Below are 24980 nucleotides of genomic sequence, written 5' to 3' on the forward strand. Positions count from 1 at the left end.
ATGGCATTTAATGTATTATACGATAAATTGATCTGGAATATTTTTTCACGCAGTGTTTTCGAAAAGCATTGTTGATTTATATCATCTTACACAATGAAGGTAATATGCGCTGGTATGCCCAAAACCGGAACCAAGTCATTGTGTAGTGCATTGCGCACGCTTGGATACAACGTTTACGACTTTGAAGAACAAATTTGGTTTCTACTTGACGATTTAAAAAAAGCAATGGATATCGGTTGCACTGCCGAGGAGTACAGGCGAATGTTTTCGGGTGTCGATGTTGTGACCGATATTCCAGCCGCTTTTCTTTGGGAAGAACTACATCGTGCGTTTCCAGATGCCAAGGTACATACTTGTTCCGGTTTGTTGAACCACTGTTGTCCACAACCGGTATGCTGCAGCAAATGCAAGTAGGGAATAGTTCGTACTGACTCTTACAACTTCACTGCCATATAATTCCTAAAACCCAAATAAATACAATACAATAGCTTTCTATTATAGCCTACGCAGGACGTTTAATTTTAAAACTGCACTTATAATGCTTAATAATTTTTTCCGGCCACCTACTGTTAACAGGTCTTTCACTTTCGAGTAACGGCGCCTTTTCTTTGGCGTATATTTACTTTTGGCAGTCCCATAACTTTGTTTTCAACCTAATCACGCTATTGTGTTTAATTTTTAGTTTCAAAGTGTAAGTATGAATTTTATGAATAGGTAATATTGACCACACGTAAAAACGAAGACGAGTGGTGTACAAGTGCATTACAACAGTTCAAAGTAGCTCGAGAAAACGTTGTTCTTCGCTTTCTGATGATGCTCTCCTACACAGGCCGGAGAGTACAAGCTTATGGAAATAGTTTAAGTACGCACTAAAAACGTAATCACAAACATCTGTTGACTGAACGACGTAGAGTCGAGTCTATTAAACAAATGATAATTTTCGATGTCTATTCTTTTTTTAATTAATGCCCATAAAAAATGTACAAGGCGGACAAAGCTTAAATTACTTATTTAGTACCGTGCCTGGATAAATTTATGAAAAATTGGGGACCGTTACCATATAAATGTGGGAAGCCACTGTACAATAGAGAAACATCTATCTTAATATTGAACTTAATGTACACATCTCCTTTGCAGCACGATTTGGCTTGACTTTGATGCCATCAAGTCCCTTTAGGCGGGCTCCAGTCAACGAGTATGCTGTCAAAATGCGATACAGGGAACACAATTCTCATGTTATTGCGGTAAATTACGGATTGTTTTATAATACAAGGCTAAAAGTTATGGATGTTTTTGTTTGTCCAAACTTATACCATATTACTGTTTTGTAACGACTGTAGGCACAAACACACTAATGTTAGGTAAACCAAAGATAAAAATTCAAAAATTCCTCACAATAGCTTAGTCTTAGATCCACCATTGATTGATAAAACGTTTGTGTCTACAATATACAACTTTGTCGAATGTCCCTATTAGTACATATTAATTGTTTATCTATTCCAATTGGCCTAAAACTTTATAGCTTAGTTGACGAAGTTCCAATAAATCATTGCAGGCTACACCAAAAGATCAGCTTCTTCAGTTCAACATGAAAGACGGTTGGAAGCCACTTTGTGATTTTCTTGGGAAACCTATTCCTGATGCTCCTTTTCCTCACAGAAACAAAGGCGGTCAAATTGTAGACGAAATGGTTAACGAGACCGAGTTGTTTAAAAAAATTAAGCGGGAATGCATATTCAGTTTGTGTGTGTTGGCGCTGTTGATATCATATCTTGGATATGTCCTGTTTTTGTGAACACTACACTAGTTAAAACGTTGTTAAGGTGAATCTTTGGGGGTTCATCATGCAATAGCAGAACGAACTCGGAAGTTCATTTCTTAATTCTAAAAACAAAACAAAAACGTTGTTTGGCTTAATGTATTTTTGCATTTGGTGCATTGCAAATTGCTAAACGCGTACCTCATTTACTTAAAGTCATAAGTGCCTAATATCGACGTACTAATTTACAATTAAACATCGCCCTGACTTAATGTCAGCTATGTTTGAATTATTCAAATCTTCACATATACTTTAGCTTCAATATTTTCATTGACTATTTAGTAAATATGCATGGTGTACGTGTGGTCCAAAATGTGCTCGCGCATGTTATGCACGCATTTATATTGGTAAATAAAAGTACCAAGATATAAAATATGAGTCAAATTCGTCCGTAACGCAACTTGCATTGAAAATTAATCGGATCGTCCGCTATTTAAACATATTTAAAAAAAAAAAATTAAACGCACCTGGTCCGTGACGAGATTAAATAAAAGGACAAATGCGGTCATGTGAAACGAATTCATTTTCACCAACACGGCAACAACACGTAGCTCCACCGTTCAACTGACCAAAACAAGACGCCGAGTAACATGCCCTGCGGACAACTCATTCCAACAACGACACCGTTACGGCGTTTTACAATACTCATGTGATCAGGTTACTGCATCATCTTCTGAAGTCGGTGGTCCTTTTTTCGATCACAGCTTGTCCCAGTTTCAAGAGTTCAGTAGACCAGTAGTAACTTTGTACAAAGCAACAATAAGTCTTTTGTGATACATAACAAAATAGGTAAACATGTAGAAGAAGTTGAACAGGAATGGACGGTTGTGGGGTTGTAGGTAACCTTGTGAAAACACAAAAACAATGCCTTGCACATATTGCAATATTTTGCGTAATTTAGAACGATTAACAGAACACCATCTTATCTTGTACTGTTGTACTGTATCAGTCAATTTGTCAGCGGATAATTGATTTTCAGTTTGAAAAACCGTTTAAGGATTAAACCGAAAGAAAATCTAACTTTCTCGTCACATTTAGGTAAGCTGCAAACACTGTTTTGACCTATAAAGAGCTCTTTAAACTTGCTATAAAGTCTCTGTAACGCCATGAATTTAGGGGCCTGGCACGGCGCTAGGTGGAAGGAGAGCACGCCCCCAAAGAAATGGACAGATGCCTTTAGGCAACAGTGCGGAGTTCCTCTTCTCGAGAGAGATGGGGTGTTTTGTTTAGAAAGGTCGCACAATAGTTTTTGTTGAAATCAAAGCCGTGTTTTTATTTGCCAACCAGTGCTTCGTGGATGTCTTAAAATTTTGTAAAATGTACCCTCAAAGGTTGATTTATCTTTATGATTTTGTCTTAAAGATTGCCATTTCATAATATGGTCTGAAATTTTCAATGGCGTACTATTTTTTCTAACCCTACGCATTTGCACAGTCGAATGAGCGATAAACAAAGGAGGTCTACTGGCCTTTCACGTGTCAGATATTTTTGCACCTATTCATAAATTTTGTACGAGTTATGCTTTTACAAAAAACAAATCAACACCTGTCGAAATTAGATTTCATCCGTAATCCTATTTAAACACGCATGAACGTTAATAGTACAATAGGTCCACAACAAACCGAGTCCAAACAGCCGTATACGTGTTTACTTGAATTGAGTCATAGTTAAATGAATCCCGTACGAACCCCCAGATGTCACGTTCCCGTTTTTACAGATACGCAAAAGTTTGGGACTGACTATCGGAAGTTCCTTAACAGCTAACGCTCGTGTACTCTGATCGGCAGCAAACCTCTTCTTTTACATTTATTCACGTTCAACCACACGTCGAAACAACAAAAACAACAATCCAGCACTACTTCGCAGTTATCTCTATTCCCTATCTTCTTCTCTGTATATTAAATCGTTAGATGGGGGCGCTTATATACCTTGCATTTACAATAATCGGGGAAAAGGCGTTAATTCGCTGTGACCATTTCCTGCAGATAAAACAATAAACACTGCAAAGGGCAACGGCGACGCGATAAAACTGGCACACAAGGACAATGACAACACGATAGCGCCGGCAACGATAGACTCTAGACCAGGGGTGGGCAACCTGCGGCCCTTCATTAAAGGTTGTGCGGCCCGCAGAGACGCTTGGATTTCAAAAGTACTGGCAAACGAGTCCAATTATTGCATATTTTTGAGCTGAATAATGCGCCTGATGCTAGTTTGTATTTAATACGAATTATACTTGCAGTTGAGCATATTTGGTGAGAAACAAAGCAAAATCACTTTGTGTTATGCACATGTGCGGCCCGCGATCCAAATTTGACATTTATAATTGCCCCTACAGTAAGAAAGATTGCCCACCCCTGCTCTAGACGTACAGAAATTGTCCGCGATGCGTTGTAACTGGGTCGCAGGATATTGTCATTGGGCGGTCTAGAATATTTGTGACACCAATAAATCCATTAAATCTCAATTTTTTATCGTCCTTTGATTTCAAACGATAAATTAATCATTTATTTTTTTAAATAAGTTATTATTTAAGCAATATATGCATTATGATTTGGAACCACTAGCTTTATCATGATATAGATAGAGCCAGTGATGAAATAGAAAAAAATTCATACCAGAGTTTTTTTCAAAATAGCGACCCTAAATTTCAATCACAATTGTGTCAACATAAATTAACTATGGAAACTGAACAACACCAGAAGCTTGCGTAAATAACAATTATCACTAAAACAAATTATTGTCGAAATTAACAACATAACAGAAAAAATATCCATGGATATTAAATAAATTGATAATGTAGTGCTTACTTTATAATACTTGTGACACAGTTACGTTCGTTGTTACTCTTAAATGACTTTAAATGTAAGCAAGGTCAAAGGCCTGGAAATGATATTGGTTGTCGTACATCTGTAGTAATTTTAGAAATGACGTTGTTGGCACGCTGACTACCTAACATTTCCTTTTCATTCTTTCTCTGGAACGGCGCATAGTTCCGGCTTATTTTCATTGGATCTAACTATAGCCATGAACATTATCACAAACCATCGCTTGCGTGTGACCTCTGCGACATCTGTGATTTGATTGCGTAACACCGAATCAATGCCATCTGTTCAACAAAACATGTTAACACCTGCCGAAAAATTTAGCGTGTGTTAAGTCCGTAACAAACAATAAGCACCACAAATTGTTGGTTTGACAGAGAGTTAAATAACAAGAAGATCGCATCGCCACAAAACTAACGATGAACAACGTTACAACTTCAACTGGCCAGGAGGCGAGTTCGCAAAGCTTCAACCAGGACGCACCAACTGAAGTATCTGAAATCGAAAAGTGCTGAATCAGTTTTATTTCGTCTATCATTCACCTTGCAGTTTCATTTTTGGCTTCAATGTTGGTCATACCTTTGTCCATATATCAGCACAGAAAATTAAACGGCGACGGCTCCGGAGACGATACCAAAGGTTACTATGCCAACATGATCCGCATCCTTAGCATCGCAGGAGCTCTCTGCATAATGATGACTTTTCTCCCATTGACAGTACGGACAGTAACGCTCCCCAATAGCAAAAAAATTCCCGCCGTTGTTACCATCGCACCATACATCCATTGTTACGACATAACTGCCAACCTTGTGTGTGGCCTGATTTCACGGTTTTCTTTCTTTCCACACGTGTAGCCTAGTTAGTGTTTCAGCAGTATCTAAGTCTGTGGTGTATGCATTAAATTTGCTGTGGTGAATAATTTTATGTTATATCAGTTAGATTGTTTGGACTGTATTGTAATTGTGACGTTCTTGATTGTATTTGGTTTAGGACTTTAGGTGGTCAAAAATCCGTTTTAAATCACTGGATAAATACGCGATTAATGTATCGATTCAGGAATCCGGCCCGCCAAGTACTTCATTTTCCCATATCAGGCCCGCCGACTGGAGAAGTTGCCCGCCCCTGTACTAGGTGATATTAATTTGGTAATTTAAATTTTACAAAACCCTAATCCCAGAATTGCGTTTGGCAACAACATGGTTTTGACCATTACTTTTGTTTGGCTGACTGCACTTGCTTGGTGACTTACGCACTAATGAGACTGTAGTGTGTAATTTGTACCGCGATATTTTATCCTACATTTACATTTTCTTTCTCTCTACTGTGTTTTTGGCAATTTGAATTGAGTAAACCGCCATTGAACTTGACCAAACTTCTACTTGTGTTCAATAAATTCACTCGTTGTTAGATATTGGATTTCTAGTGTGACGCCAGCGCGGTGCCAGGCGCCTAAATTCATGACGTTGCAGAGACTTTATAAGTCATAACAGTGTTTGCAGCTTACCTAAATGTGACGAGAAAAATAGCTTTTCTTCCGGTTTAATCTTTAAACGCCTTTTCAAACGAAAATCAACTATCCGCTGACAAATAGAATCGGCTGTTTTATATACAGTCTATTTTTAAACTATAGAGCTACTAAAACGTAACAGTACTTAAAAGTATTTTGTCGGGTGTCAATTACTCACACATGTTAATTTGAACTAAAATTGTTAGTAACCTTTCCAAAATCAACAACCGCGGTTTGTGACTAAGTAGGAAAATGCAGATAGATTTACGATGTTCGATTTCAAATTAACTGTGATAGTCACAATAAAGTGTTGTACAAAAAAAATGTCTGTGATTTGTTTATTAATTTGAGTTTAAGCTGTTTGGGCGATTTTAGTAGGTAAGGCCAATTAACAACGGTGATCGTTGTACCACAGATATAAGGATTATGCCATGTGCTTCCTTAAACTGTTGGATGCCAGATAGGCTTGTTATAACTTTATGTAACAAAACATATTTTGATTATTTTTCGCTTTAGAACAAGCAAAATAATGGTTTGCTTATAGGTTCATAAGGCCATCGTATATCTGTTTTAAGCGGGAATGCATATTCAGTTTGTGTGTGTTGGGGCTGTTGATATCATATCTTGGATATGTCGTGTTTTTGTGAACACTACACTAGTTAAAACGTTGTTAAGGTGAATCTTTGGAGGTTCATCATGCAATAGCAGAACAAATTTTTGTTAATTGTTCTGCTAATTAATTGTTTTTTTGCATTTGGTACATTGCAAATAACTAAACGCGTACTTCATTTACTTTAAGTCACAATTGCCTAAAATCGTTCACAATTTAACATCACTCATTCACAAATTAACATCGCCCTGTCTTAATGTCAGCTATGTTCGAATTTTTTTAAACCTTCACATATAATTTCGCTTCAATATTGCCATTGACTATTTAAGTTAATATGCAGGGTGTAACTGTAGTCAAAAATTGTGCTCGCGCATGTTATGCACGCATTTATATTGGTAAATAAAAGTACCAAGATATAAAATATGAGTCAAATTCGTCCGTAACGCAACTTGCATTGAAATTAATCGGATCGTCCGCTATTTAAACATGATCTGCATTTAACAAACGTATGCAAAGTATTCAGCCAGTCATCGAAAGCAAATTGGAAAGCAAATAACAAAAAAAATTACAACGCACCCGGGTCGTGTCGAGATTCAATGAAACGACAAATGTGGAAAACAAAATCATTTTTACCAATATGACAACAACACGCCAATAGGGTAGAACTAAAGGTATTGCTACTATAACACCATATTTCACCTCAGCCCATCATTTAATCAAATTTTGATACGTGGAGTAAAAAGTTTAGGTATTAATTTGGCAGCTAAAGAGGGTGTGACGATAAACAACATGGTTTTAACTGCAAATCTACTAACACCATATTTCACGGCAGACCAACATTTAGCTAATTTTTGATAGGTGGCGCAAAAAGCATTTCAGACATTTAAAATGATATATCTCTAAAAATGCTCACAGTTAGGGCTATTACTTCAATGAAACCAAAAAATTTGGTTCTTAATGCTAAATTTCCAATCGCTCTTTAACCGCTAAATAAATGTTTTTGCTCCTGCGCCACCTATTGAAATTAGCTAAATGTGCGGCTGACGTGGTTATGGTGTAAGTAACTCTACTAATGCCGTGAGATATTGTGTTATAGCAGCTCTGCCGTTCAACTGACCAAAACAGGACGCCAAGTAACATGCCCTGAAGACAACTCATTCCAACAACAACACAGTTACGGCGTTTTACAAAATTCATGTAAGTAGACGTTAATAGTCTTTCAGTCACATTAACTTCCGTGGATGTCGCACACGTTGGCTCGTTTATTTGACTCGGCACGGTTTGGTAAGATTCGCTGGACTAGAACGCTAGGTTACTGCATCATCGTCTGAAGTCGATAGTCCTTTTTCGATCGCTCACAGCTTGGCCTAGTTTCAAGAGTTTTGTAGACTAGTTGTAACTTTCAAGTTCAAAGAGCTCTTCTGGCAAATGTAATTTTATTCCGACGTTTCGACGTCCTATACAGGTCGTTTTCATCAGGGTAAATAACACTGAATGCGACCAGTACAGTGCGCGATAAACAAAGGAAAAAAGAATGGAACGCAAGCACGTTACAACGTCGTGTTGTGAATAAAATTACATTTGCTAGAAGAGCTATTTAAACTTGATACTATGCCTGGTAGCAATAGCGTATATAGTTGTAACTTTGTACAAAGCAACAACAAGTCATTTTTGATACATAATAAAATAGGTAAACATGCAGAAGAAGATGAACAGGAATGTGCGATTGTGCGAGTTAGAGTTTACCTTGTAAAAACACAAAAACAATGCCTTGCAGATATTGCAATATTTTCCGTAATTTAGAACGAGTAACAGAACACCATCTTATCTTGTACTTTTGTCCTTATATTGTATCAGTAAATTTGTCAGCGGATAATTGATTTCCCGTTTGAAAACGCGTTTAAAGATTAAATTTTCTCGTCACATTTAGGTAAGCTGCAAACACTGTTTTGATCTCTAAGGTATCTGCAACGTCAGGAATTTGTGCGCCTGGCTCCGCGCTGGCGTCACACTAGAAATCAATATCGGGTGAATTTATTGAGCACAAGTAGTCGTACGGTCTAACACGTTCAGTCACGTTCAATGCCGGTTTACTAAATTCAAATTGCCAAAAGCACAGTAGAGAGAAAGAAAATGCAAGGGTATTGTTGCGTCAAAAGTAATGCTGGAATCGCTGTGCAAATTACACGCTACAGTCTCATTAGTGCAGCTGACCAAGAAACTGCAGTCAGCCAAACAAAGTCTTAGTCAAAAGCCTGTTGTTACCAAACGTAATTCTGGGATTGGGGTTTCGTAAAACTCTTTCCACCCCGACCGTCTATATATAGACGATTATGCGACTACCGTAGAATCCGATCGTCTATATATAGACGGTAAATGAAATCCTAATTACGTCGTGATAATTAGCGTCGGTTGCGTGGAAGTACTTTCAGTGTGATGTACTTGGATGGAAGAACTATTTCCTGTTTGAAAAAAAAATCTACAGTGAAGTTTTAATATATTTTTGTCATAAAACAAAAACCTAAATTTAAGAAAATTTTTGCCCTGTTTTTATATATTTCGGTTGGAATACGATCAATAACGCACCGTTATATTTAAAATAAAGTCGTTACGGCATGTGTAGCTATCGTTGGAGTCGTCCGCTTAGTAAACTCGAACGTTTCCAATTCCAGAAACCACAATTATGACGTCATAGATAATGCGTCGAATATACATAGAAATCACGATGCACATGGGTACAGTAAAAAAGCCATCATTGCAAAGTTATTGGGCAACAAGGCCATCTCTTGTTGAAGTGTTTTGTCCACAACACATGGGTCGGAATAGGTTTTCAACCATCCTGCATGTTTTGCATGCTAATAATAATTTATCATACATTCAAGCTGGAGAAGATGGCCATGACCCATTGCACACAATCCGTTCAGTTGTTGACATACTGCAAGGCACATTTAATTAGCAGTCAAACAGACTCATCAATTTGCTTGGATGAGGCAACTTGTCCATTCAAAGGAAGATTTAGATTCCGCACACATAATCCAAATAAACCACAGAAATGGGGAATCAAAATATATGAGCTTTGTGACAGGATCTGGATACTGTTTTTCTTTTCGAATGGCTTGTGACTCCCAACAAAGTGAGAGTAAAGGGTCAAAAATCCATAATCTAGTTATGGACTTGCTAAAAAATTATCTTGACAAAGGTCACATTGTGTATATGGACAGGTTCTACACTTCACCAAAAACAAATCCTTAGTACATGAAACAGAAAGGAGAAAAGGTGATGACCCTGCTGCAGTATGTCATGGAAGTCTCAAGCTATGTGAGGAAAATAGTACATCAAGGTATGGCACCCCAGTTGTGACACCACCATTAGAAAATAGGCTGACAGGGTGCCATTTTATACAGAAGATTTCACCAACAGGGAAATCCAGTATTGTACAGAGAGCATGCAGGGTATGCTCTGAGCAGAACAGACGAGTCAGCAGTCAGAGCATTCCAAAATGCAGTTCATGCTGGTGTCCAACATGCAAAGTAACATTCTGTGTGGACAATTGCTTCGAAAAGTTCCACACCATAGTTAATTATTGTGATCAAGTGTAGTCCTGTATGCCTTGTATGTCCTTCATTTATTCGTTTTTTGAAAATTTCCAAAAAAATGCATATGTTCAATGATCCTTTGTGGAAAAACTACACATGCTATCTTCAAAGTTTAAATTTTCCTTGAAAACACATTTCTAGCACTTCATTTGGTGAAAATTTCACTTGCTTTGAATAAAAAACAAGCTTGTGAGTATTTCAAATGTTGAGCTGGCAAGTAAACACACAAGTGCATGGTATAGTCGCAAATTTTGTCAAAAAGTCAAAGTGTAAAACTGGTTTAGATTCATTATTGTGGTTAGATGTAAGCAGTAAGCATCCTACAAGACTAAAAGAGCTTCTGTATGAAAAATTTCTGACAAGAAAGTTTACTACAACAAAAAAATCACAAAAAATATTTTTTTGAAATTTTTACCATAAATGATATAAAGTACTATTTTGTTAGGCTGCTGCAAAAAAACTACTGTCAATAGACAAAAAATGAAATTTTTCCCTAGTCCTATATTACATAGGAATGTTACATACCAAAAATCAAAAACATACATGTAACAGTTAGGCCGTGAGTATTTCATTTACAACCATACCTCAAAACAGAGAATTTAACATGGTTTGCCAAAAGTTACAAAAGGTACTGTCAGCAAACGGCAAACAAACACATTTCCACTGCACCCAGGCTGCTGAAACTTGCCTAGATACAAGACAGGGTATTACCCTTTCAGTTGCGATGCTGGTAACCGCTCAAACTTTGATATTGACGAAATGGGGAGTGGTCAAAATTCGTGATTTTGAGGAAAAAATTCCGGATTCTAGGGCCAGTTTTGCAAAAATGGCCCGGGGTGGAAAGAGTTAAATCACTTGCTGAAATTAATATCACCTATCATCACCACCTGTTGAAATTGACTTGTTTGGGCGTTTTTACACAAATAGCCAAACGATTCTACTTTTCTTACATCCAGCGCACAATTTGAAAGGAAATGTTTCACGTTTCAAGTAAGCTCAATGCCACTCTTTAAATTAAGTTGTAGTGATTAATGAATGTTTGCCGAACAATGACGTAAAGGATGCGCTTGCATGATTAATGTCTTTTTTTTCCGAATTTTGATGACATATGATTTTGATGATATATGATGTTGTTCGTTGCGTTGGTGAAAAGCAACAAGTCGAGCGATGTGTCGTTATTTTTGACTGCAAACGATATCAATTGTTAAAACGTTTGTGAACTGCATGCAGCTAACAGTCTGAATTAAATATTTTACAGAAGCGTTTGTTCTAGAAAAAAACAATTTAAAAAGATTAGTAGTGCAGGTCGAAATGGTCTTGCAAAGCTCATTACCGAGTATTGTTATTCCACAATTGAACTTTGCAAAAAACGTGTTTGAGAAATTGGAAAGTTTTGGAGATAAGACAGCTTTGGTAGGTAAAAATGAAAGCATAGCCACCGCGTCAGATTTGTTTTTAAACAAAGTGTAAACAAAGCTACAAATATTACGTGTGCAAGCTTCTTTGTTTTATAATATTTTTGACAAATTTTGCATTTTAGGTGGAAGGCTCATCGGGACGTTCATACTCATTTTCAGATTTCTGTTCCTTAAGCAAGAAATGTGCGGCTGCTCTTTACAAACTTGGAGTCAGAAGGGGAGATGTGGTTGCAGTTTGTTGCAGCAATAAGGTTGAGTTTCTTTCTGTAGTTTTGGGCGCTCAGTCATGCGGCTCAATTGCGACCACCTGCAACCCTTCGTTAACAAAAGGTAAAAATGGTTAATGAATGGTTCAAACAATCTGATTTAACCAACTAAGCAATACAAGTGGACAGGTTTTTTTTTAAGGTTTGGTTTGGGTGACCGCTAAGTAGTTTTAAGAGACCGCAAGTGTTTCATTTAAATACCAAAAACTGTAGTTGTAGTTGCAAGTCCAAATTTTGGGAAACCGCTGGAGAAATTTGAACACCTCAAAAAAAAATGCAAGTGAACACAAACGCCTAAAACGGTCGGTAGTACATAAATTTGTTTTGGCAATATAATCAGAGCAACAGGCAATAAAATATAAAATCGTTTTGCACAGATGAAATCACAAACCAATTAGCTCACTCCGAACCAAAAGTTGTTTTTATGGAAGCTATAAATTACGCAAAGATCAAAGACGTTGCCAGAGAAGTCACGTCAATAAAGGTAACGCAAATCTCTTTACGAAGCCACATCGCTTTATTTTTTTTACTTTTTGATGTTTTACAGATGATGTTCACCACAGACGAATGTGATGATTGTACAACATTTTACCAACTGATTAACGAAATTTCAGTTGATGGTCAAAGCAAGCTTGTTTGTTAATAAGATGCATTCCAATTTTTTATCATTATTCTTGACGCAGATTTCCCATCTAATGTAGAGTCAGACCTTGATGACGTTATTTTGCTTCTGTATTCAAGCGGAACCAGCGGACTGCCTAAAGGAATTATGCATACCAATTCAACTTTAAATGCAATGTTTCATATAAGCCGGTAGGAATTTGTTCCTTGGTAGATGCTAAAGACTTTTGACTTTACATTCAGCCAGTGACGCTCAATGTCTTAACATCTAGGGAAGATTTTGGTCTACATTGTTTGCATGTACAAACTTTATATGCAAGTATTGACTAGCCATTTTTTCACTTTACCATCATATTTAGTAAAGAAACTGGTTAAGACATTAGAAATTGCATTTCTATGTTTTAGAATTGCTCTACGGTTTTCGCCTTTGGACGTAACTTATCTTGCACAACCATTATTCAACATATACGGTCTGTACATGAGTTTGTTGGTTTTGCAACAAGGAGCCAAAGTTGTTTTAGAGAAACGCTTTGACATCAAAGATTGCTTTCAGGCCATTGAGAAGCATCAGGTATTTACCAATGGTTCATTTTTAATGCAGGAAAAAAAAGACGTTAAAATGACGAACTAGTTGATTTAACTAAGTCAATAAACTACATAAAAATGTCGTAATCATACGATTTGAAGGTGTCACATTCATTTAAACCTGTTTAAATAATCTTAGGAAATTAATTGCAGCTTTCAACAACACTATGTTAAAAACAAACTTGGTGGAATACGTGTTGTGGTCAGAGCTGTAAGTCTTTTTAGGGTCCTTGTGTGAACTATAAGTTTCGAAATTATACGACTTGTTCAATTTTGAGAACATTTTTGAGAACACACATAAAGATCGGGGCCTGCTTACAACCCTGTCGCTGATTTCTTTATTTAGTAAACATTCGTAACGTATCAGAAAATCTAATGAAAAAAATATAAAAGCACAACAATAAAACTGTTATTGCACGGCACATTGTTGTATTTATGCCGTGTGTTATACGTTTTATTAATATTGTCGGCTTATGCAACAGTTTTATAGCTGCATACAAAAAACACCAATAATCAAGGGCTACGCAAATCCTACATCATTTGCAGGTGACATATTTGTTTACCGTTCCTTCAATCATTGTGGAGATAGAAAAGAGTACGCCATCTTCTAGTTATGACTTAACATCATTAAGAAGTATTTTCACCGGTGCTGCTCCATTACCTGTTGGTGTTGCTGCATCTTTGTTAAAGAAGCTTAACCTTGCATTGATACAAGGTATTTAAAAGCCAAATACTATTTTACACATGAAACGCCATCTAACTAAAATTCGTTGTGCATTTTGATGTGTTTTACAACAAAAATAAGACAACATTACTGCTCTTATATCACATCATATGACGTTGATCATGCCCAGTCAAATTTGTGACACAAATTCATGAGTACTTGAACAACCAGAACAAGCAGTTTTAGCCTATCTCTTCTTAGTTATGCACCCCAAAAAGGTTCAGGCTTTTACTGCCCAAAATGCGACAATACAACATAAATCACAGTTAAAACAATTTTATTTCAAACAGGGTCAGTTTTTTTACATTAAAACACGTTTATCTGTGCATCCATCTGATTGTCAGTTCAACACAAAAGGGCATGACGTTTTGCTTCAGCATTTCTCGTTTATTTAGCATGGGGCATGACAGAAGGGGTGCCATTGGCTACGACAATTGATAAATCATACCCTATGAAGTCTGTTGGGACCATATGCCCGAATACACTTCTGAAGGTATGTTGAATAGAGTTTCAATTACTGCAAAATCTCCAGTGTAAAGACAACAATCCTAGATTTGAATTAGAGTATCTTCGTTTTAGCAACTGGCACAACACAATAGTCTTAAAGAAGCTACATTTACATAATTATTGACTTACATCGTTGTTGAAATATTCGGACTAAAACAGTTTAGGCCGCAGAACGATTTACGTCAACAAAACAACGATAGTTCAAATTTTTTAACAATGTTTGGTCTTTAATTTAGGTAAAAATTGACACCTAAAATGTCAACTCATTGATTTTATTGTAGTGAATTTGTGACAAATAGTCTGTTTTCAGGTATTGGACATCGAGACCAAAAAAGAGTTATCCACTGGACAGAATGGCGAATTGTGTGTAAAAGGACCACAAGTACAGTGAAAATGGCTTTAAAATGTTCTAATCAATTGGCCACAAAAAAACTTGTTTCAGATCATGAAAGGATACTTCAAAAATCCTGCAGCAACAGCAATTTGCATGGATTCAGATGGTTGGCTGCATACCGGCGATATTGGACATTATGATAGTGACGGTTTCGTTTATATTGTTGATCGTGCAAAAGAGCTCATCAAATATAAAGGATATCAGGTGCAAAAAACAAGAATGATCACACTTTGCAATAAAATATGACAACAATTTTAAGCCTATTCAGATCATTTTGTGTGTTACGTAGCCTACACACCGACTGATAAAACAACTTTAAGAAACATCAAATTTACTTATTAATTTGCAAACTTAGTTAATTAGAACTATGACTAGCGCCTTTTTTAACAGATTGCACCTGTAGAATTGGAAGACATTTTGCTGTGTCACCCGAAAGTTGCTGAGGCGGGAGTAATTGGAATTCTGGATAGCGAATCTGGGGAAGTACCCAAAGCTTTTGTAGTTAGAAAGGATGCTTCGCTTACAGAATCCGAACTACAAGAATATATGAAAGGTATTACCTTAGTAACAAATACGTAATGGATTTTATTTGACAGAAAGGAGCTTATATTGTTCAAAAAATAGCGAACGAAGCATAAATGTTAAATGTAACTTTCTTTAAGCGAGTTGACCAGTATAACGTTATTTAAACAAGACGGACAGATTGGGCCAGTCTTGATAGTATTAAGTTAGGTTTAAATCGTTTATAGCAGTGGTTCTTAACCGGTGTTCGATCGAACCCCAGGGGTTCGGTAAAGCCGAATCAGGGGTTCGACGAAGGTCTTTTGAAGCGGTCACGTCTAAAACTGCGGGCCCACTTGGATCACTAGGCCTGCTTGACCCAGCACTTGGCCCGATTCATGCAATTAAAAAACTGCGGGCCCGTTTGGCTTGGCCCGCTTCATGCAATTAAAAAACTGCGGGCCCGTTTGGCTTGGTCCGCTTCTCGCAATTATAAAAACTGCGGGTCCAGGCTCACTATATCCAGTGCTTGTCGCGTTTCTCGCAAGGAAACACTGCGGACCCACTATATCCATTGCTTGGCCCGTCTCTCGCAGGGGAAAACGGGTCAAGTGCTAGGCCAAGCGGGCCAAGCGGGCCAAGCGGGCCAAGCGGGCCAAGCGGGCCAAGCGGGCCAAGCGGGCCAAGCGGGCCAAGCGGGCCAAGCGGGCCAAGTGGACCAAGTGGGCTCGCAGTTTTAGACGTGACCCCTTTTGAAGTACAATACAAATACTCGTTTTCGTCAAAATTTAAGATCTATGTCGCTAAAAATGGCATTTCTATTTGCCAAATATCAAAACGCTGGAGGGTTTCACTTGGGAGTGCATAACCTGCGGCCGTACGGCCACATGCCGCCACAGAGTCGAGTTTGTGCGGCCGTGAACACGTTTATTAATATATATATATATACGTACTGGCGGCCGTGACTTAAATAAAACTCGTTTATTAAATATTTTTATTTTTAAACTGCTCTAAACAGTTTTTGTGGTACTAAAAAGGGTATTACGAGCCTAGTAGCCACATGCGTCAGACTTTTTGTACGCCTATTGTGTGCAAACAACGCGAATAAAACAGTTACCAAAAGCGTCATAATTTCGATTATGACATCATAAACGCTTAAGTCTTATCCGTATGCTGTGCTGCTCAATCTGTGCACCAAGCTAGAAATTAATCTGTGCTTTTTCGGCGCTATTAGATGGTAAATATATGACATCAACCAATTATATAAAAACAAAAAAAAGTAGGTGAATGGCGGCCGTTGGTGAAATAAGAATCTGCGACGCGCCCGTCATAGCGAAAAGGTTGTGCACCCCTGCACTAAGGTTTTATTTTCTTTTTTTGACGTAACAAAGAGCATTGTGCGCGTTTGGTAAGCAACAAAAACAACGAAATTTTGTTGGCAGCAAAAACTTGTTCTTCTTTTTCAGGTTTGTGAACAGATGCCAAAAATACAATGCTTCATTTTGATAAAAACTAAAAATTGCCGGAATTAAAGCAATCCTGAAACAAGTTGCTTGTATTATTATGTCAGAATTTATCAAAATGACAAACAGTAACTGCACATTGCCACTACGTTCGAACAAAAACTAGTTATATGACTCACCAGACGAAATGGCTTAAAAACCTAGGACATTGGGTTCGACCAAAGGCTGAAGAATATCGTAGGGGTTCGGCCGATATAAAAAGGTTAAGAACCACTGGTTTATAGTGTTTAAGTTGTTTGGATTGATTTGATGATTTTTTCAAACCCAATTTGAGCTTTTTAAAAAAATGCATTTAATCTCAGGCAAGGTTTCGGGCTGGCACTTTTGGGTTCGGGCTAAGTTCGAGCCCCATCTTTGGGCCTACTTACGTTTTCTAACGCGCATACCGGTTTTGAGAGTATAACGACCAAAGTTTTCTCATACAAGTAGATTAAAATACTAAGGAAACTACAGAACCTTGTGTATAGTACGTTGAATAACATATGTCAACAACTGTACATTTCCTTGTGACAGGAAAAGTCGTCGAATACAAGCAACTTAAAGGGGGAATAGTATTTGTGTCTTCTATGCCTAAAAATCCAAGCGGAAAAATTCTCCGACGAGCTCTACGAGAGATGTAAATCGGCTGTTTCATGTGCGGACCATCCTTTATCTATAACTATTACGTAGCAGTGCTTGTCTTAAATCATTTTGTGTTGTGTCAGTAATTACTTACATGTTTTATTTCAACTAAAACTCTTGGTAACTGCTGCCAAAAAAGCGTTTTGTAAGAAAGTAGGTTAATACTGCAGTTAGATTTACTTTTCAATTTCAATTTGACTGCATTAAAGACAATCCCATGTTGTACAAAAATAAACGTCTGTGTCTCGTTTATCAAAATGACTTGAAGCTTGGCGATTCCTTTCCTTGGGATCTTAAAATCCCACACATAAGATGTCTATGTAGCTATTCGAAATAGTCATATTTACAAGATTACATGATACCTCAAAACTGTCAACAGCTAACTAACATGCGTCATATTTAGTAGGTAAAGCCAATTAACAACGTCTGTTGTAGCACGAATATAAGGATTATGTTCCTTAATCTGTTCAAAGCCAGGAAGGCTTCAACAAAAAGATATCTAATACAACATGTTAGAACGGTAATAATTCAAGCTCACACCATAAAATATATTTATTTGCATACAAACCCAAACCCGACTCACAATTTAAGCAAACTTCATTAACGCCCGTTGTATGTCGACAATGGTTTTAAGTCCGAGTACATTACATGGAATTTGAGAACTGAAATATTTACGCTCACAAATTACACATTTTTAAAATACGAGATTTGGCAATATGTTTCGTACTGTTACAATATTGTGAATTTATTTAGCACAAGTAGCATCACGGTGAAAATTACATGCTACAGTCTCATTAGTGCAGCTGACCGAGCAAGTGAAGTCAGCCAAACAAAGTAATAGTCAAACGCCTGTTATTACCAAACTTAATTCTGGGATTGGGGTTTCGTAACAGAGTATGCAAGTGGGCCCAAAATCTGAGCCCGAACCCGGCCCGAACCCGAAAGTATAAGCCCGAAGCCCGTCTCGAACCCGAAACATTTTTGAAAAGCCCGTTTAGGCGAGAAATTTTGATTAACAGGTCTATCCACGAAAGCCTTGCAACAAACGATGAGAAACAAAAAAGAGAAAGACAACAAACACAATGAACAATAGTAGACAATGGCGTAAACAATATTTTTTAGAGTAGGGTGGGCATTAGGTCAAAGCCAGAGACTTGTTACTTAGCTGATTTATTTTATTTTAAAAAATGGCGGTAACGTAAAGTCAGGCCCGTTTTAAGCCCGTTTTCTCACAAATACCTAATCCCGAACCCGGCCCGAACTCGAACTCGAACCCGGCCCGAAAAGCCCGGCCCGACTTGCAACTCTGTTTCGTAAAAGTTGAATCACCTGCTTAAATTAATATCACCTATCATCACCACCTGTTGAAATTGATTTGTTTGGGCGTTTTTACACAACTAGCCAAACGATTCTATTTTTTTCTATCCTTTTTAATATTACAGCGCACAAGTTTTTTGAAAGGAATGTTTCACGTTGTAATTAAGCTCAATGCCACTCTTAAAATTAAGTTGGGCATGTTGTCAGAAGCACTGAACTCATTAATGTCAGCTATAAGCAACATGTATCTGTTAAAGGTAGAAGAAGCGGACGCCCTCCAAAGAGATGGACAGATGCCATCAGGCAACAGTGCGGAGTTCCTCTTATGACGCTAGAGAGGGATGCGATCCGAAGGGAGAACCTTGTGCACTGTCCTTCAAAGCGAGGGGAGGCCGAGTCCTGGGCGATTGATTGATTGATTGGTTGAAATTAAGTTGTGTAGATTGATGAAAGTTTGCCGCTGACGTAGATGATGCTCGTGCACGATTTATGTCTGTTTTCCGATTTCCGTATTCCGGATGATATGTGATGTTGTTTGTTGTGTTGGTCAAAAGCAACAAGCCGAGCGATTTGTCGTTACAAAAATAACGACTGCAAACAAAATAAACTGTTTAAACTTTTGTAAACTGTACGCAGCTGAGATTCTGCGTTGAATATTTGCAAAAAACTGTGTTGTAGAAATTTAATACTTTACGAAAAGTTGATTTAAACGCATTAACAGGATTATAGTAGTGCAGGTCGAAATGGTCTTGCAAAGCTCTTTACCGAGTATTGTTATTCCACAATCGAACTTTGCAAAGAACATGTTTGAGAAATTGGCAAGTTTTGGTGATAAGATAGCTTTGGTAAGTAACAATGAACTCATGGCCACCGCGTTAGATAGAAACTTATTGTTAAACAAAATGTAAACAAAGCTACAAATATTACGTGTGCAAGCTTCTTTGTTTTATAGTATTGTTATCAAGCCTTCCATTTAGGTGGAAGGCTCATCGGGACGCTCATACTCATTTTCAGATTTCTGTGCCTTAAGCAAGAAATGTACGGCTGCTCTTTATAAACTTGGAGTCAGAAGGGGAGATGTAGTTGCAGTTTGTTGTAGCAATAGTATTGAATTTCTTTCTGCAGTTTTGGGCACTCATTCATGCGGCGCAATTGCGCCCACCTGCAACCCTTCACTAACAAAAGGTAAAAATGGTTCATACCAGAATTGTAAATCGGGCCGGGTTCGGGTTCGGGCCGGGTTCGAGTCGGGTTCGGGCTTAGGTTTCTTTGAATAAACGCGCTTGATTCGGGCCTGACTTTACGCATTTTTTTAAAAATAAATTTAATTAGCTAAGTAGTGAGTTGCTGGACCTGACCTCACGTCAAACAGCCATGAAACGCCTTGTTCAAGACCAATTGTCTGTTGTGTTTTTGTCTTGATCTTTCCTGAGGCTTTAAATCTATAGGCATGTCAATCAAACTTTCGACCCTATAAACGGGCTTCTCAAAAACGATTCGGACTCCAATTTCAGGCCCGTTTACAACTCTGGTTCATACATTGTGATATTATCACAGCAGCAGGCAATAAACCATAAAATCGTTTTGCACAGATAAAATCGCAGAACAATTAGCTCGCTCCGAACCAAAAGTTGTTTTTATGGAAGCTCTAAATTACGCAAAAATCAAAGACGTTGCCAGAGAAGTCACGTCAATAAAGGTAACGCGAATCTGTTGACGAGGCCGCATCGATTTTTATAATTTTATCTATTTTCAGATGATGTTCACCATAGACGAATGTGATGAATGTACAACATTTTACCAACTGATTAACGAAGTTTCAGTTGATGGTTAATACAAGCTTGATTCCTGATTAGATGTTCCATCAAAATTTTCACCAGTATTGTTGACGCAGATTTCCCATCTAATGTAGAGTCAGACCGTGATGACGTTATTTTGCTTGTATGTTCAAGCGGAACCAGCGGACTGCCTAAAGGAATTATGCATACCAATTCAACTTTAAATGCAATATTTCATATAAGCCGGTACGAATTTGTTGCTTGGTAGATGCTAAAGAGTTTTAGTTTCGCATTCAGCCAGTGAGGATCAATGTCCTAATAATTAAAAAAGGCACTGCTAAGTCTTCTAATATTGTGGTAGAAAAATCTAGCTAAGAATTTGTTCTTCTTTGTTTGCACATGCAAACTTTTTATGCAAGTATTGACTAGTCATTTTTTTTCTCTTTACCATCATTTGTAGCAAAGTAACTGAACTGGTAAAAACATTAGAAATTGCATTTCAATGTTTTAGAATTGCTCTACGATTTTCGCCTTTGGACGTAACTTATCTTGCACAACCATTATTCAACATATACGGTCTGTACATGAGTTTGTTGGTTTTACAACAAGGAGCCAAAGTTGTTTTAGAGAAACGCTTTGACATCAAAGATTGCTTTCAGGCCATTGGGAAGCATCAGGTATTTACTAATGGGTTCATTTTTAATGCAGGAAAAAAAGACGTTAAAATAACAAACTATTTCATTAAACTAAGTCAATAAATTACATGCAACTTGCATGTCGTAATCATACGATTTAAAGATGTCGCAGTCGTTTAAACCTGCTTGAAATTGATTGCATCTTTTAAAAACACTGAGTTAAAAAGAGACTTGGTGGTATACCTGCTGTGGTCAGAGCTGTAAGCCTTTTTAGGGTTTTTAGGGTAAAGTTCGAAATTATCGGACTTGTTTAATTTTGAGACCATTTGCGGGTACATACTTAAAGATCGGGGCCTGCTTACAACCTCACCAGACTGTCGCTGATTTCTTTATTAGTGAAAAATACAACAATAAAACAGCTAATACATCGCACGTTGTTGTATATTATTGCGCTGTGTTATACGTTTTTAATTTGAATACGTTTACGTTTTAATAGTATTGTCGGCTTATGCAACAGTTTTATAGCTACATACAAAATAAAACACCAATTCTCAAGGGCCACGCAAACCTGTAATGCGATCATTTGCAGGTGACATATTTGTTTGCCGTTCCTTCAATGATTGTGGAGATAGAAAAGAGTACGCCATCTTCTAGTAATGACTTAAATTCATTGCAAAGTATTTTTACCGCTGGTGCTCCATTACCTGTTGGTGTTGCTGCATATTTGCTAAAAAAGCTTAACCTTGCATTGATACAAGGTATTTAAAAGCCAGATATTATCTTACTGAAAAGACACCTAACAAAATCTTGGTACATTTTTATTTAGCATGGGGCATGACAGAAGGGGTGCCATTGGCTACGACAATTGATAAAGCATACCCCATGAAATCTGTTGGAACCATATGCCCGAATACACTTCTGAAGGTATGTTGAACATAGTTTTTCTTTGACAAGCTTGCTGAAACATTTCAAGTGTAAATACAACATTCTAAGATTTGATATAGAGCAGTGGTTCTCAACTGGTGGTCCATGGACCTCCAGTGGTCCATGATGACGTCCATAAGACGTCCACTAAACTTAGTGATAAACTAGAGATGATTCCATTTTACATGATGAAAGAGTAGCAAAATGTTAAAAGCTGTTAATAATTGTATCTAATTGTGTAAACCCTTGAATTAAGGTATCTTCATTTTAACAACTGGCACTATACAATAGTTCTAAAAAAGCTACATTTACATAATTATTGACTTACATCGTAGTTGAAATACTCGGAATAAAACATTTTAGCCCGCAGTAAGATTTATGTCTACAAAACAACGATAATTCGAATCAACGGTAAATAAAATTTGTTACAATGTTTGGTCTTTAATTTACGTAAAAATCGCCACCTAAAAATGTCATAGTTGGAAATCCGGAAACGCTGTTCTACCCAATATTTGATTGCGCTCCATGGCAGCTGCGGGTGAAAACCACTGCACTAAACTCACTGATTCTGGCATAGTGAATTTGTAGTCTGATTTCAGGTATTGCACTTAGGGACCAAAACAGAGTTATCCACTGGACAGAATGGCGAATTGTGTGTAAAAGGACCACAAGTACAGTGAAAATGGCTTACCTTTAAAACGTTCTTCTTAATTGGACACAAAAACTCGTTTCAGATCATGAAAGGATACTTCAAAAATCCTGCTGCAACAGCAATTTGCATAGATTCAGAAGGTTGGCTGCATACCGGCGATTTTGGACATTATGATTGTGACGGTTTTGTTTATATTGTCGCTCGTATAAAAGAGCTCATCAAATACAAAGGATATCAGGTGCGAAAAGCAAAAAAGATCACACTTCGAAATAAATAATGTGACCAAAAATTTGAGGACTAGGCAATTGATTTGATATAGTGTTAAGCAAATTTTGACTCTGAAAATAAACACTTGAAGATACTTCAAAATTTTGGTGGTATTTGCATATTATTTTGATTTTTTATTAGATTTTTCACTAATATCCTTGTTAACAGATTGCACCTGTAGAATTGGAAGACATTCTGCTGCGTCACCCGAAAGTTGCTGATGCGGTAGTAATCGGAATTCCGGGTAGCGAATCTGGGGAAGTACCGAAAGCTTTTGTAGTTAGAGAGGATGCTTCGCTTAGAGAATCCGAACTACAAGAATATATGAAAGGTATTACAGTAGTAACAAACACCTAAAAGATTTTATTTGATGGAAAGGAGCTTATATTGTTCAAAAAATTTCGAATATATTGTTCTCAAAGCGTATTGTGTGCTAAATGGAACGCGAGTTGACCAGTACGTCAAACCAATACCTCCCAAACAGGACTAAATTCCGTTACATAACTGTGTGTAGCTTTGCAAGTCACGTATAGAGGTGTAAGTGTTGGTGGGTTGTTGACTTTGCCGGTTCGGGCTAAAGTTCAAATCAAAGGGTCTGATTGGGCCTGTCTTAATAATTTTCCAAATTTAGGTCTTAATGTTTTATTTTAATTTGACAAATTTTTAGAGCCTAATTTGAACTTACTTCAAAACTTTTTTTAAGCTCATGTTGGGTTTCGGGTTTGTACTTTTGGATTCGGGCTAAGTTCGAGCCCCCATTTTAAAGCCTGCTTATAAGTCTCCTAGTGCACAAACTGTTTTTGAAATTGTTGTAACCAAAATTTTTACATAAAAGTACTTTAAACCCTAAGAAAAATATAGAAACTTGTGCATCTACTATATAGTACGATAAACAATACATGTAAAACAACAGTACATCTTCTTGTGACAGAAAAAGTCGTCGAATACAAGCAACTTAAAGGGGGAATAGTATTTGTGTCTTCAATTCCCAAAAATCCAAGCGGAAAAATTCTCCGACGAGCTCTACGAGAGATGTAAATTAGCTGTTAAAAATACAGTATATTTTTAAGCTATAACTACTATAACGTTGCAGTACTTGCCATAAAGTATTTTGTGTGGTGTCGATTACTTACATGTATTGATTTCAACTAAAATTGTTGGTAACTTTGCCAAAAAGAAAAAAACCAAAGCGTTTTGTGACAATGAAGGATAATGCTGCAGCTAGATTTACTTTTCTATTTCAAATTACCTGTCATAAAGTCAATCAAGTGTACTTGTACAAAAAAGGATGTGATTTGTTTGTCAAAATGAAGCTGTCTCGGCGATTCCTTTCTTTGGTATCTTAAAAGCCCATACATATGTATTTGTAGCTATTTGAAAAAGTCATAACTTATTTACAATATTACATGATATTCCATAACTGTCAACAGCTAACTAATATACATGAACCGCTGTTCACTTAGTTTCGTTATTCACTGTCAAGTTCGCAAATACGCTTATTTAATATCTATTTATTGCCCCTGTTTTTCACAGTAACCTTATTTGTCTATTAATATATGTGTTTATGATTTATAAAGTTTGTTTGTTTGTTTGTTTGTTTTTTGAATAATTTGCTTGGATATATTTATTTTCACGTTTTTCCTTTCACTTCTTGTTGTTCCGCTTTTTTTGTTTTTGTGTAATATTTTCACCCTTGTTCACTTAATACTTTTTTCTATTATAACACTGTTAAAATTCGAACGCATCCCCGCTTCAGTGATTTTTCGTGGCGCGTCGTGATTGGCTACTTTGATAGAGGCATGTGACCTATTTTTCCCTCGTGTTGTTGTGAACCAGTTCTCTCTTGGCCCCAGGAGAGTGTGCACGATTTTTGGTGCCGTTGTGTCGTAT

At 37.2% G+C, this 24980-nt stretch overlaps 4 protein-coding genes and 1 long non-coding RNA gene across 5 annotated transcripts; all 5 read left to right on the forward strand.

The window, feature by feature from the left end:
• The first annotated feature begins 43 nt into the window (after positions 1-43).
• LOC145234393 (uncharacterized) lies at positions 44-1895 on the forward strand. Its single transcript, XM_080099129.1, has 4 exons — positions 44-345; positions 715-862; positions 1138-1258; positions 1537-1895. The coding sequence occupies exons 1-4, from the start codon at positions 94-96 to the stop codon at positions 1793-1795; spliced, it is 780 nt and encodes a 259-aa protein (XP_079955255.1). The 5' UTR covers positions 44-93; the 3' UTR covers positions 1796-1895.
• Positions 1896-2355: 460 nt separating this feature from the next.
• LOC145233074 (uncharacterized) lies at positions 2356-5578 on the forward strand. The gene is made up of 2 exons (XR_013861009.1): positions 2356-2857; positions 5022-5578. It is a non-coding gene; the product is annotated as an uncharacterized LOC145233074 (long non-coding RNA).
• Positions 5579-11663: 6085 nt separating this feature from the next.
• On the forward strand, positions 11664-17773 carry LOC145232935 (uncharacterized). Its single transcript, XM_080097598.1, has 12 exons — positions 11664-11770; positions 11898-12105; positions 12419-12525; positions 12589-12661; positions 12725-12854; positions 13068-13233; positions 13794-13962; positions 14367-14464; positions 14789-14860; positions 14921-15076; positions 15263-15425; positions 17410-17773. The coding sequence occupies exons 1-12, from the start codon at positions 11669-11671 to the stop codon at positions 17514-17516; spliced, it is 1551 nt and encodes a 516-aa protein (XP_079953724.1). The 5' UTR covers positions 11664-11668; the 3' UTR covers positions 17517-17773.
• A 2675-nt stretch (positions 17774-20448) lies between these two features.
• On the forward strand, positions 20449-20909 carry LOC145234766 (uncharacterized). Its single transcript, XM_080099490.1, has 3 exons — positions 20449-20533; positions 20591-20663; positions 20729-20909. Exons 1-3 carry the CDS (start codon positions 20474-20476, stop codon positions 20878-20880), a joined length of 285 nt encoding a protein of 94 aa, XP_079955616.1. The 5' UTR covers positions 20449-20473; the 3' UTR covers positions 20881-20909.
• A 1996-nt stretch (positions 20910-22905) lies between these two features.
• LOC145233387 (uncharacterized) lies at positions 22906-24337 on the forward strand. Its single transcript, XM_080098111.1, has 3 exons — positions 22906-23061; positions 23259-23421; positions 24022-24337. Exons 1-3 carry the CDS (start codon positions 22909-22911, stop codon positions 24126-24128), a joined length of 423 nt encoding a protein of 140 aa, XP_079954237.1. The 5' UTR covers positions 22906-22908; the 3' UTR covers positions 24129-24337.
• The last annotated feature ends 643 nt before the right edge of the window (positions 24338-24980 follow it).

This window comes from Phallusia mammillata, chromosome 6 (genome assembly GCF_965637545.1).
Source record: "Phallusia mammillata chromosome 6, kaPhaMamm4.hap1.1, whole genome shotgun sequence".
Lineage (NCBI taxonomy): Eukaryota > Metazoa > Chordata > Ascidiacea > Phlebobranchia > Ascidiidae > Phallusia > Phallusia mammillata.

Bases quoted from the DNA above. Each gene is read 5' to 3' on its own strand.
- LOC145234393 (XM_080099129.1), top strand. From the start codon at position 94: ATGAAGGTAATATGCGCTGGTATGCCCAAAACCGGAACCAAGTCATTG. The intron at 346-714 runs GTACATACTTGT...TTTTATGAATAG, and splicing joins GTGCGTTTCCAGATGCCAAG to GTAATATTGACCACACGTAA. The intron at 1,259-1,536 runs GTTTTATAATAC...TAGTTGACGAAG, and splicing joins ATTGCGGTAAATTACGGATT to TTCCAATAAATCATTGCAGG.
- LOC145232935 (XM_080097598.1), top strand. From the start codon at position 11,669: ATGGTCTTGCAAAGCTCATTACCGAGTATTGTTATTCCACAATTGAAC. The intron at 12,526-12,588 runs GTAACGCAAATC...GATGTTTTACAG, and splicing joins GAGAAGTCACGTCAATAAAG to ATGATGTTCACCACAGACGA. The intron at 15,426-17,409 runs GTATTACCTTAG...TCCTTGTGACAG, and splicing joins ACTACAAGAATATATGAAAG to GAAAAGTCGTCGAATACAAG.
- LOC145234766 (XM_080099490.1), top strand. From the start codon at position 20,474: ATGGAAGCTCTAAATTACGCAAAAATCAAAGACGTTGCCAGAGAAGTC. The intron at 20,534-20,590 runs GTAACGCGAATC...ATCTATTTTCAG, and splicing joins GAGAAGTCACGTCAATAAAG to ATGATGTTCACCATAGACGA. The intron at 20,664-20,728 runs GTTAATACAAGC...TTGTTGACGCAG, and splicing joins TAACGAAGTTTCAGTTGATG to ATTTCCCATCTAATGTAGAG.
- LOC145233387 (XM_080098111.1), top strand. From the start codon at position 22,909: ATGAAAGGATACTTCAAAAATCCTGCTGCAACAGCAATTTGCATAGAT. The intron at 23,062-23,258 runs GTGCGAAAAGCA...CCTTGTTAACAG, and splicing joins TCAAATACAAAGGATATCAG to ATTGCACCTGTAGAATTGGA. The intron at 23,422-24,021 runs GTATTACAGTAG...TTCTTGTGACAG, and splicing joins ACTACAAGAATATATGAAAG to AAAAAGTCGTCGAATACAAG.